Genomic DNA, 14,001 nt, shown 5'->3' with positions numbered 1-14,001 from the left:
TTTGGATGGTTTTTACCTATCATTTCATAATATATCTTTTTATGATAGTATTGTATTTTATATATCTCCGGACCCCACTTGTGAGATCATACTGAGTTTGTTGTTGTGGTTGTTGTTTTGGCGAATACAACATTACAATAGATGATATTGTTTTCGTCGTTACATAATGCAACACATTAGTAATGAGAAAATAAGGGAGGGAAAAAAAGTAACGGCACAATCATACCAAATTGGTCGTTACATATAATAGGATTTTTGTCATTACGTAATGATGGGTTTAACGATACGATAAAATAAAATTTAAATAACAATCAACACAAACGTTATATGTAAACTAACAACATAACACAATATAATAGGTAACAACCAACCAAACAAGCTGTAGTGTTAAAAACTCTAAAGGTTCAACTCATCAAATTTATTGGGAACACATCTCCTTTAATGGACTTTACCTGCATGAATTCTGATGGGACTAATTAGCATTTTAATATTAAAAAATGTGTCATAAACTGCCTGTTATGTCCAAATAACTTCTCCATGTTAAGAGGCAGAATGTTACTCCACTTCGTACGGTTTTTTGTGCCATAACATTTCCATTGACCACTACTTCATTACTCATTTATTTAGTGGAAGAATGTGGTAATAATATTCTTGTAACTCTTTTCTCCATTAACTCAATATTCATGCACATTCTTCTTGTAACCTCTAAATAATAATTCTTCCATTTATCTACCTACATTACTACCCTATTCATATCAAATTAATTCAAGGATGATTTTCCTAGCTATAAATAGTTAGTCATCCTTAACTTGTGGGGTGTAGAGAAAAATATATATTTTTTAGAGTTCTTGAAAAGTGAGAAAAATAAAGAGAGTTTATTAGTTGAAGGAAGGTGTTCTTCTTTTTGGTGGAGCTTTGGACTCAACATCTTGTCCAGAGTTTGTTGAGTTATACGACGTGATCGGGCTGTTGTATCCTGGAGGAGACAAGTCAAAAAGATTACTGCTGGACCGGTAGATTTGCTGCAGTGGGCTTGAATTTCCTTAAAGAGAGCGAGATATCCGCGCCTCAGCCGAAGATATTTTTATTTCTTCGTTTTTAATTTTTCAATTGTAATTGTAATTTCATTGTAATATCACCAACAGTTTTAAGGAGATTCATATGGCTACAATTGAAAAATCGGCGGATGTCAAAGTAGGAGATCTTAACAAGCCATTTCGGTTCAACGGTACTCATTTTAAGAGATGAAAGGGTAAAGTACTTTTCTACTTAAGTCTTCTCAATGTTTCGTATGTGTTAACTGAGAAGAATCCAAATAAAGTAGACAACTCTTCCATGAATGATGAAGAACTTATTTCTCTTCAAGAAAAAATTGAAAAGTACGATGAAGATTCATACAAGTGTCGGTATTATTTACTTAATTGTCTATCAGATAATTTTTATGATTATTATGATAGACCTTACTCTACTGCAAAGAAAATTTGGAAAGCGTTGCAGAGTAAATATGATACCGAGGAGACTGGAGCGAAAAAATATGCTGCTAGTAGATTTTTTCGTTTTCAAATAGTGGACAACAAATCAGTGGTAGATCAAGCTCAAGACTTTATAATGATTGTTGGAGAGCTTAGATCCGAGGAGATCAAAATTGGAGATAACCTTGTTGTTTGTGGCATAATAGATAAACTTCTACCTTCATGGAAGGAATTTCAAAAAACTATGCGCCACAAACAAAAGGAAACCTCTCTTGAGACGTTGATTATGCGAATCCGCATGGAGGAAGAGGCAAGGGGCCAAGATGCACTTTTGCAAACGGAAGAGAGCAACTTACAACCCGTCACAAATAAGGTAAATTTAATTACTTCAAATAATGTTGCTCCTAATACTAACAAAAATACCTCTATGAAGCCTAAGAAGAAAATATTCAAGAAAAATAATGGTAGACCTCCTAAGAAAAATAATGGTGGTAACAACCAAGCACAAAATCAACAAGCACAAAATGGAGGACCATGCTTTGTCTATGGCAAGAGTGGGCATATTGCTCGATTTTGCAAGTTTCGGAAACGTGGTCCTATACCTCAGGCGAACGTTACCGAAGAGCCACTTGTGGCGGTGATAACAGACATAAATATGGTTGAAAATGTTGATGGATGGTGGGCTGATTCTGGTGCAAACCGTCATGTCTGCTATGACAAATATTGGTTCAAAGTGTATACTCCATTTGAGGAGCCCAAAACCATTATGCTTGGTGATTCTCACACTACTTAAGTGCTTGGAAAGGGAGATGTCGAGTTGAGCTTTACCTCAGGAAGGGTGTTAACTTTAAAAGATGTACTTTATACTCCTTCCATGAGGAAAAAATTGATGTCTAGTTTTCTTCTTAATAAAGCAAGCTTCAAACAAATTATTGAGTCTGATCAATATGTAATAGTGGAAAAAGGTATTTTTGTGGGAAAGGGGTATGCTTGTGATGGGATGTTTAAGTTGAATGTTGAGATGAATAAAGTTACTAATTCTGTTTACATGCTTTCTTCCACTAATTTTTGGCATGCTCGTTTGTGTCATATTAATAATCGTTATGTGGGAATTATGCATGCAGGAAAGAGTGATGAGGCTCAGATTTCATTCAAGAATACCCGACATAAACGAAGAAAGATTGATTTTAACCAGCTACCCGAAGTAGAGCTTTCTTTGTCCGACCTCTCCATTTCCACCGTTGATGCAATAGAAGCTCTTAATGCAATAGCTGGTGGTGAAGACATTCCCTCCTTGATTTCACATAAAAAAACGGAGTGCCTTCTGCTCCTTTTGCTCTTCTCTTTCTGTGTCTATTGATTTCCCGCCCACTCATGAGAAACCAGTATGAATATAACCTACATGTCCAATTGAACTACGTGTGGAAGTGAAAGCCCCTGGGATTATTGAACGTAAATCTGTGCACAGGGGAAGCATCATCCTTATAAGACTGTTGCTAAACAAAAGCAATTCGAGTAGTTTAGGATTAATCCCAATGATTAAAAAGGATTTTGAAAAATGTGAAGCTTGTAGTAAAGCCAAAATCACAAAAAGACCTCATTTTCAAGTTGAAAGAAAAACTGAATTATTAGAGTTAATTCATACTGATATTTGTGAACTTGGAGGAATTTTAACTCGTGAAGGAAATAGATATTTTATTACTTTTATTGATGATTTTTCCAAGTATACATATGTTTTCTTGATGAAAAATAAAAGTGATGCTTTTGAAAATTTTAAAATTTATCTCCATGAAGTTGAAAATCAGTTTGGTAGAAAAATAAAAAGAATTAGAAGTGATAGAGGCCGTGAATATGAGTCTAATGATTTTAATTCTTTTGTTAGATCATTGGGAATAATTCATGAAACTACTCCACCTTTCTCTCCTGCGTCTAATGGTGTAGCGGAGAGAAAAAATAGAACTTTGGTTGAGTTGACTAATGTCATGCTTATTGAGTCTAGTGCACCTCTAAATTTTTGGGGTGAAGCTATTTTAACTGCTTGTTATGTGTTGAATCGTGTGCCTCATAAAAAGACAAAATTAACGCCATTTGAATTGTGGAAAGGTCACAAGCCAAATTTGGGATATCTAAGAGTTTGGGGTTGTCTAGCTTATGTAAGGCTAATGGATCCCAAAATGAGTAAATTGGGTAAAAAAGTTACTACTTGTGCTTTTCTTGGTTATGCTTCAAATAGTACAGCCTATAGATTTTTTAGTCTTGAAGATAATATAATAATAGAATCAGGAGATGCTATTTTTCATGAAAATAAATTTCCATTTGATTCTAAAAATAGTGGGGGTCATAGGACTAACGAAAATATTTTGTCACTAGCTAGCTCTTCTACTTCTGTTTTGAAAAATAAAGAAAGTGATGATTTTGAGTTAAGAAGAAGTAAAAGAGCTAGAGTAGAAAAAGATTTTGGCTCCTGATTTTTATGTTTTTAATGTTGGAAATGACCCTCTCAATTTACAAGAAGTTTTATCTTCATATGAGGCTATTTTTTGGAAAGAGGTTGTAAATGATGAAATGGAATCACTTATTTCCAATAAAACTTGGAAGTTAGTTGATTTACCACCGGGTTGTAAAAACAATTGGGTGTAAATGGGTCCTTAGAAAAAAGTTAAATCTGGATGGCTCTGTTGATAAATATAAGGCTAGACTATTTGCTAAAGGTTTTAAACAACTAGAAGGCCTAGAATTTTTTGATGTTTTTTCTCCGGTAACGAGAATTACATCCATAAGGCTTTTAATTGCTATTGCTGCAATTTTTTATTTGCATATTCACCAAATGTATGTAAAAACTGTTTTTTTAAATGATGACCTAAATGAGGAAATTTATATGGAACAACCCGAATGTTTTATTGAAGCAGGCCAAGAAAGCAAAGTGTGTAAACTTACTAAATCCCTATATGGCTTGAAACAGGCACCAAAGTAATGGCATGAGAAATTTGATTCCTGCATGATTGAAAATGGTTTTAAAACAAACGAGTGTGATAAGTGCATCTATCATAAGCCTTTGAATAATTCACATGTTATTGTTTGCCTCTATGTTGATGATTTATTGATCTTTGGCTCAAACATGAATGTTATTGGTGAAACTAAAAATATTCTTAGAAGCCATTTTGACATGAAAGATCTTGGTGAGGCAAATTTAATTCTTGGAATAAAAATTACTAAAACATGTGATGGAATATTCCTTGACCAGTCACATTATGTTGAGAAATTTTTGAAAAAATATAACTTTCTTGATTGCAAGCATGTTGTAACTCCTTTTGATTCAAGTGTTCACTTGTTTCCTGTTCAAAGTGAAAATGATGTGATAAATTAAAAGGAATATGCTAGTTTAATTGGAAGTTTGAGATATGTGACTGATTGCACTAGGCCTGATATTGCGTATGCAGTTGGAGTACTTAGCAGGTTTACAAGCAAGCCAGGTAGTGAACATTGGCATGCCATAACGAGAGTTATGAAATATTTAGTTGGTACAAAAACCTATGGCTTGTTTTATAAAAAATATCCTGCAGTACTTGAAGGCTTTTCTGATGCAGATTGGAACACTTTATCTGGTGATTCCTGTTCTACCACTGGTTATATTTTTACGTTGGCAGGTGGTGCTATTTGTTGGAAATCAAAAAAGCAAACTATTATTGCTAACTCTACCATGGAGGCTGAACTGATTGCTTTAGCTTGAGCTAGTGAAGAAGCGAATTGGTTAAGAGATTTATTATTTCAAATTCCTTATTTTAAAAAACCAATTCCTCCTATTTTAATTCATTGTGATAGCACCGCTACAATTGGTAGAATTCAAAACCATTATTATAACGGTAAATCCAGACCTATAAGGAGAAAACACAGTACTGTGAGATCATATTTAACAAGTGGTACCATTAACGTTGATTACGTTAAATCTTGTGATAATCTTGCAGATCCACTAACCAAGGCCTTGGCAAGAGAAAAGGTCTGGAGCACATCGAGGGGGATGGGATTGATGCCCATAAATTCATGAGTCGTATATGAGGAAACGCAACCTGAGGACTAGAGATCCTATAACCAGGTTCAATGGGAAAAACGAATCATATGATGACTTGTTGAGAAAAATGCACTATTTTATTTATTCCCTCCCTATGGTGTGAGTGCATTATTCTGTAACAGTGTGTGGAGGTTGAGTATATAAACTCTTAATGAAATTCTGTAGCTCGTATGAGTGGGGTGTTAAGTTACAGAAGCATCCTTGACAGATTTCACCTATGTGAGTGTGGAAATAGGTCGCTTCCTATGAGAATTGGGCTCGTTCTCAAAAGCACTCATGAAACCGGGATAGCACAAGGCCATAATGTGCTGGCTGTGAAAGCTCATGTCAACACCTTGATTATTATGTGTGAGCAATAATTCTTTATTTCCCTTAAGCAGTCATAGTTCAAGTTTGAGACCACTACGGCTCTGGAGTAAAGATTATTGTTTTACTAAGTGGAGGTTCAATGCAGAGCACACTGTCATTACGCATAATAATCTACCTTCAGCTGGTAAACTCTCTTATATTAATATTAAAATGAGTGGGGGATTGATAGGACTAATTAGCATTTTAATATTAAAAAATGTGTCATAAAGTGCCTATTATGTCCAAATAACTTCTGCATGTTAAGAGGCAGAATGTTACTCCACTTCCTACGGTTTTTTGTGCCATAACATTTCCATTGACCACTACTTCATTACTCATTTATTTAGTGGAAGAATGTGGTAATAATATTCTTGTAACTCTTTTCTCCATTAACTCAATATTCACGCACATTCTTCTTGTAACCTCTAAATAATAATTCTTCCATTTATCTACCTACATTACTACCCTATTCATATCAAATTAATTCAAGGATGATTTTCCTAGCTATAAATAATTAGTCATCCTTAACTTGTGGGGTGTAGAGAAAAATATATACTTTGGAGAGTTCTTGAAAAGTGAGAAAAATAAAGAGAGTTTATTAGTTGAAGGAAGGTGTTCTTCTTTTTGGTGGAGCTTTGGACTCAACATCTTGTCCAGAGTTTGTTGAGTTATACAACGTGATCGGGCTGTTGTATCCTGGAGGAGACAAGTCAGAAAGATTACTGCTGGACCGGTAGATTTGCTGCAGTGGGCTTGAATCTCCTTAAAGAGAGCGAGATATCCGCGCCTCAGCTGAAAATATTTTTATTTCTTCATTTTTAATTTTTTAATTGTAATTGTAATTTCATTGTAATATCACCAACAAATTCGAACCCATTGGAATTTCAAAACGGGTACTAAACACATATGGCAAAAAAAAAAAAAATCAATGTTAATGTTACTCCCTCCGGTGCAAATAATTGAGGATTTACCTTCTAAAAGTTGATCTAAAATAATTGAGGTTTTAGTAAAATATATTATTCTTTTTTCAATTTCAATAGCCTTGACACATTCTTAATTCAATGAACAATTTTAATGCTTGTTATAGTTTCAAAACCCCTTTTAACTAAGAGTATTTTAGTCAATACACCTCTTAATTTTTAGGAGTAGGTAAATTTCTTAATCCATGTGCTCAAGTTTAAAACCTCAATTATTTTGGACAGGAGGGAGTAAGTGGTTTTTTTTTAAGACAAGAGAGAGTATTGTCAAAGCTCTATCAACGTCTGGCTTCTTTCTCCGTACATATCCTTTTAACAATTCTTTGTTGAGCCAAAATAGGCTACACGTCAACGTCTTCGTCCGAAAACTCTTTCATCAGCTCCGGTCGAAGAGGGATAAGCTGTTGACACTTAATTTTGGCTCGACGTGCTTAATAATTGTTTCTTAATTTTATAGCAATATATTTTCATATCTTACACATTAATATTTATATTTTATACTTACGTTATTATTTATATATGTATTAATTAACTATAGTTTAGTACAGTCCGACAGTACAGAGAAAATCAGAGCAATTAATTTTTAAACGCAAAATAAAAATTCGATCAAGTCAAGATCTCATCAACTTTTTAAAAGTTAACATTTGCGGTGATGGATTAAGTTCTTGATCTATTGGTTAATATATTTTTACACAATAGTTAAAAAAAGGTAAAGAGAACAAAGGGGTGCATTATTTATTTTTTGGACAAAAAAGAGTCTTCATTGATATTATAAGAAAAGGGAGGGGTTTAATTTTATTTATCATCTTTTATCTAATACACAACACTCAGATTTGTTTTTTAAAACCTAATATTTCTCTCCTCCCCTCTTTCACCCACTGCCGCCGGCGGTGAACTCAACCAGCCCACTACGCCCTCCGTTCTCCATCCCCCCCCCCCCCCCCCCCGCCAACTGCCCAGCGCAACCACCACTTCGTCTCCCTCTCTCTCTCCAACAGCCGCCGCCGCCACTGCCACCTTCACCGTGCACACCAGCCCGCACACCACCACTCCACGACCCCACTGCCCAACAACTTCCTCTCCTTCCACCATCTTCTCCGGCAGAGTTAGAGGTAAGGTTTTTGGGTGTAATTTTTGGGCTAATGACACCTTTAATTAATTCACCATTTTCCTAATCCTTCTTTTTTTAATTGTAGAAAATTCTAGAACAGGTTAGATATTGAACTGCTGATGATATTAAGGTAGTGATAATTAAACACGTGGTGCCTCGTATGGAGATTGTTAAGGGATCAGTAAACAATAATACTCTTATTCCAATTGCTTGACAATGAAAGTAGTAGCAAAGTCCATTATCTGATATTTTTTTTTTCTCTTCATTTGACCATCAATTTCAAAGGTACTTTTTTTTTTTTCTGCATATAAAATTATCGACTTTCTGTGCCAGACGAGTCTGGCAAAGAAAAAGTATATATCCCTACCCTTTAATTGCTGCGATACAACTTGGTATTTGAACAAAAATTGGGGTTGAGATCAAAGTTTTTGGGGATGCGAAATCCCTAATGATTTCCGTGTAAAGTTCTTCGTGCTTCAAAGTTGGTATCACATGGGTTCTTCCACTGCCCCACAACTTCCTCTACTAGCTTTTTTTCCTTTTTGGGTGATTTACAAGAATGGAGGGTCCATCAGACACAACCTCTTTACCTCACAGAGTTAGAGGTAAGGTTTGCGTACCGCTTATGTGATTACACTGGGTATGTTATTGTTCTTACAAGAAGGGCTTTTGAGGTGACTGGTCTTGAATATTTTTACCCGCACTTGCCCCATGGGCAAACCTTCAAGGTCAAAACTTGTTGAACTTGAAGTTTTGTTCATGAGGCAAGCGGAGTCAAAAGTTCAAGACCACCAATTTTCAAGGTCATTGGGTGTAATTTTTTGCTTTTCTTTTTAGTTCTACAGCTTCATTTACATTGTTAGTTGCTAGTGATGTCATAAAATGGCTTAAAAAAAAACATGTCATGATGTACTATTCGCCCTCTGAATATTGTGGCGGAAGTCATAAATCACAACAACAATATACCCAGTATAATCTCACCAGGTAGGGTTTGGGGAGAGTAGAGTGTACGCAGACCTAACCCCTACCATTTGACGGGTAGGGAGGCTGTTTTTGGTAGACCTCCGACTCAAGAAGAGATGAAAAAGCATTAGTAATAATAAACTGTAATAATAAGCAGTAATAGTAGCAAGATAGTAAGAGCCCGTTTGGATTGGCTTATAAGTTGCTTATAAGCTGTTTTCAGCTTTTTTTAGTGTTTGGCTGGCCAGCTTAAAGTTATTTTGTGCTTAAAATAAGCTCAAAAAAATAATTGGGCCCATTTGACTTAGCTTATCTAAAGCAGCTTATAAGCTAAAAACAGCTTATAAGCCAAAAAAAATAAGTTAGACTATCCCAACTTACTTTTTTTTAGCTTATAAGTTGTTTGCAGCTTATAGGCATAAGCCCATCCAAACAGGCTCTAAGACGACAAAGTAAAAGAAACAATCATATAGCGCTAGAGATAAGAACAAGCAATCCAAAGCTAAAATAAATTACAAAGCCTTTCACTCAAAGGCGGATCTAGGATTTCTAGAACATGGGTACACCACTAAAGAAAAGGAGAGAGAAAAGTGTTAAGTGGGAATTGATCCATAGGATAAATAACTGATCATTCAACCAAGTACACTATTTAGCCTTTTTATAGCATGGGTGTCGACAAATAATATTAGATCAATTCTAGGAAATATGTACGTAAAATACCTAGTTTTGCGGAGAGACCGTAGGTTCACGTGCACCATAATTTTCAAAGTAAATAATCCGCCCCTGTTTTTATATGTCATTCTAATAGTCGAATTGGTGTAGTTGACATAGAGTAGCACCTTTATTCGTGTTGCTTGCTGATATGGACTCTTGGTTTTTGATCTATTTTTCTTGTCTCAGTTATCTTTGTTGTGGCATTTTATTTTCTATTTCTTCGTAAAGTGGAAGCTTTTAGATGGTCTTAACATTAGTTAGTATAATAAGAAGCTGAAGAAGGTGAAAAAATTGTTTTTTCCTGTGTTATTAGCAAGGGAAATGAGTGAGATATTTTTGAGAAATGTGTGTTATAACACTTGCCACTGCTTCCTTTTCCGAAAATAGAAAATAATGTAATACTTGACTCTACTTTTCATTCCCTCGCTCTCTCCTTTAGTGGTTTTATATCTGAAAGGCATAATACATAGATAGATACCTTATCTTGGCCTCAACTGGAAACTAAACACTCCAACTTTGAGAATGCACATCTAGACACCTCAACTCGTCTCCACCGTGTCAGTTGAACACTCCAACTTACAAATGATCATCTAGACACCTCCAAAATTTATGGGCCATGTCAGCGTCAGGTGTCCACGAGACACAGTAGGTATGAGTTGAGGTGTCTAGATGTGCATTCTCAAAGTTGGAGTATTTAGTTGCCAGTTGAGGCCAAGTTAAGATGTCTATCTATGTATAATAGAAGAATAGGGCTCCATTACCCCGCTCTTGTAGCATAGAAGGGGGACCTAATTTATTCCGTTTAATATTCAAGTATAGTTTGTAATTCGATCCCGGCATGGGATTAAACCAGTTGGCAACAGTGTTTGATAGTTAGGGCTGGGATCGTAGTTAACTGTAAGGGTAGTTGATCCAATGCTACCTGGATGGTTATGTTGAAATCAGCAAACATTTAGCTTTCGGAACTGGTTACTTCCCTCTTAAAGAAAAACTGACCTTTGTCATCGAAGAAGCTTGAAAGTTAAGTACTTTTTGGTATTAAGCTGTGTTTGAGTGTTTGTTTGGCCTCGACAGGATTCAACCAGACAGATGGAATTTGATTACTTTTTTAGTTTATTTTTATTTTTGTCCTGTTCATGCTGTTCTTACTCTGTACCTCTAAATATTTTCTGTATCGCTCTTTTGCTTATATGGAGAATAGCTTGTCTGTTGACGAATGTCTTTTTGCTTTAGTTTTCACTCTGATGCTTTTCAGCTTATTTACTAGTGCTATGTTTTTCCAATATCCTGTTAACAAGGGAGAGATATTCTTTTAGTGTATTTTAAAGATGCTAGCTTAACCTTAACAGCTAAATAATTCGGGTGTTCTTTTTTTCTATTTTGATATCTGAGCAATAAAATGATCGTTAAAGATATCATTAGTAGTATGTGAAGACCCAATTAGGCACAACCTTTTGACCCACTTCAATACCTTTTCAATGTAGTTGTGCTTGTGCATCACATCTCCATCTCTATCTGGTTTCTGCAATTCTTTATTGGCACTACTGACGTGCAGGAAATGATTCTGAAGGTGAATTTTGGCTCTTTGTAGGTTGAACATTGAAAGAATGGCTGAAGGTGGAGAAGAGGACTTGCCAAGGGATGCAAAAACTGTTAAAACATTGCTAAAATCAATGGGTGTTGATGAATACGAGCCTCGAGTTGTTCATCAATTTTTAGAACTGTGGTATCGATATGTTGTTGACGTACTCACGGATGCTCAGGTCTACTCAGAGCATGCAGGGAAGGCTTCCATTGACTCCGATGACGTCAAGCTTGCCATTCAGTCGAAAGTTAATTTCAGCTTCTCACAACCCCCGCCACGTGAGGTACTAAGTCTTATTAATCCTTCAATGCTGTGCTGGTAATTCATTCTTCCAAGACGTAACTTCGTTATTTCTTAGAGACCATTTAGGTGTGTGGTGGAACTGATAAGCTTTAGCCTTCTCTTCTCTAGGAAGGTAAAGACTCAATGAATCAGAGAATTATATGATGTAACTAATATTTTAGGCTTGAGTCAAATGTGGTTCCCTTGTAATGTGTTTCAGAAGTTCAGTTGACATTCGGCATAGTTAAAGATTTTTAATTATTACTGAAAACAGATGAAAAGGTATCAAACTAATAGGTCATAGTGTTGGTGTTATCATATGTGGTTTTTTACCATGGTTTTGAGAAGTTGAACTGGAGGTATTGGTTGCTGAATGTTGGGGTAGTGGTCTAGAAATTTTCAGCTATATGAAGAACGGAAGATGCTGGAGGTTCTACAGGAAATTTTTTTAGGGTTTGAATGGGTTCTGGTTATTGGAGGTCTGAACAGTTTGCTGTTCTGGATCAATTTTCTGATGCTAGCTGGCCATCCATTTTAATATTCAAATTATTATCAGGAGATTGGTAAAAAGACAACAAGAACAGCAGAAAAAACACATTTAATCCACCTAGAATTTCCTAGGATAATCACCGGAAGGCTGCATAGACTACCAAATCAGAACATCAACGTGACCGAATCTAACTGAATTCTTGTAGAACACTACAGTTAAATAAATTTAGACCATTAGCTTTCATAGACCAAAAGCCTTCCAAAAATTACCTTACATGTTTTAGGTATTCTTTTCTTTTGAAACTATCTTCGTTCTTGGCTACTCACTTGTGTAGGACTTTATTGGATCTGTGACTTCTTTCATTGCAGTTGAGAGAAAAGTTGGCCACACTCTTCTTACATAAAACCTTCCTACTCTGCATCATATTTTAATGGTCCTTGTTCATCATTCTTATGACTTTATTTGATGAGCAACTAGCAGTACTATGCACGACTTTACTTGCCATCTGACAGAATTAGCTTCATCTTCAACACGTGATACCTTCTGCCTCATAGTTCTTGTAGATACCTCTTGTTGGATGAATTGAAAACGTATTTAAATCATAAACCTGCACTTGATAGTTCATGGAGTTCAACTGACCGTGTAACTGCATTTAGTTTTGCCCACTGCATGTTTGTATTTTTCCCCACTCGTTTTTTTTTTTTTTTCCCCTCTCCCTTTCGGATATGATAGACCGACGCCCACCCACACACACCCCACCCCCCCCCCCCCCCCCCGCGCCCCCAAAAAAAAAAAAAAGAAGCAGTGCCTAGGAGTCAATGGCAGCTCTTTCTGACCGTGTTTCTTTCGTGACTCGAAGTCTTGATCTTTTGGTTGGAAGGGAAGTGCTCTTTCTACTGGAGCAATCTCACTTGTATTCCTGCTCAAATTTTCATCCTTCTAACTTTCAGAAATTATGATATTCTCTTGCTTATCAGGTCCTACTGGAGTTGGCTAGGAACAGAAACAAGATCCCATTGCCGAAATCAATTGCTGGGCCTGGAGTACCACTCCCTCCTGAACAAGATACATTGATCAACCCTAACTATCAGCTAGCCATTGCAAAGAAGCAAATCAGCCAACCAGAAGAAACCGAGGAAGATGAAGAAAGCGCTGATCCCAACCCAGCCGCAGGCACAAATCCAAGTATTTCTCATGAAAAGGCAGACGCTCAAGGTACTCCTCAACGAGTATCCTTTCCCCTTGGCGCAAAACGTCCAAGATGATGTTTTATGGTTGATAACCTTTAGTCAGAAGAGCCTATGTATTTAATTAAGGACATTGTATCATTGTTGTTTAATCATAGATTATGAAATTATAAGATCCTTCTTTAGCAGTGAGTATTAGTTTAACTGGCCCTCTGCCCAGCAGCATTTATAGACACAATGGGGAGAGAGTTGAGCTGTGGAACGAAGAATTATTTTGGCATTATCAATAGTTTTCCAAAATATTAATCTGATAATGGTCATTCTGTGGAATATGCTTTATTATGTGTATGGAAATTGTGTTGATAGTTCCTAGGATACATAAATAAATGTAGGGCTCGAACCTGAATCCCTTTAATTAAAGATAGAAGTTACCATCCCACAAATCTTTTGTGGTGACAAAATTGTTGAAACTAATAAGTAGGATTAGTAATCTACTTGTTAAAGTTTTGAAAGAATGTCACGTAAATAATCCACTTAAACAACTCAAAGGTAAAACTCCCTTATATACCATGAAAAAAAAAAATATAATCGGAGATCTAAAGGTATTGATTAATAAGTAAATATATACTGTAATTAATTTGTGCACACTACCAATATATTAGTGTTAGTAATCGCATTAATTTGATCCATAACAACATATTACTTTCCAGTTCAATTTGATATTTCTATTTTATAAGCGTGGTGGGAGAACTAACATAGCATCACTAGCTTGTACCAATTACCAAAAGCTTTACAAATTGTAC

The 14,001-nt window shown here is 35.8% G+C and overlaps 1 protein-coding gene across 1 annotated transcript; it reads left to right on the top strand.

Moving 5' to 3' along the window:
- The first annotated feature begins 7,700 nt into the window (after window positions 1–7,700).
- On the top strand, window positions 7,701–13,528 carry LOC132614764 (transcription initiation factor TFIID subunit 9). Its single transcript, XM_060329289.1, has 3 exons — window positions 7,701–7,978; window positions 11,246–11,522; window positions 12,989–13,528. The coding sequence occupies exons 2-3, from the start codon at window positions 11,262–11,264 to the stop codon at window positions 13,274–13,276; spliced, it is 549 nt and encodes a 182-aa protein (XP_060185272.1). The 5' UTR covers window positions 7,701–7,978; window positions 11,246–11,261; the 3' UTR covers window positions 13,277–13,528.
- Window positions 13,529–14,001: the final 473 nt, after the last annotated feature.

The sequence above is a fragment of the Lycium barbarum genome, chromosome 10, assembly GCF_019175385.1.
Source record: "Lycium barbarum isolate Lr01 chromosome 10, ASM1917538v2, whole genome shotgun sequence".
Lineage (NCBI taxonomy): Eukaryota > Viridiplantae > Streptophyta > Magnoliopsida > Solanales > Solanaceae > Lycium > Lycium barbarum.
The sequence above is the reverse complement of the archived record's forward strand: the minus strand, read 5'-3'. Positions and strand labels throughout refer to the sequence as shown.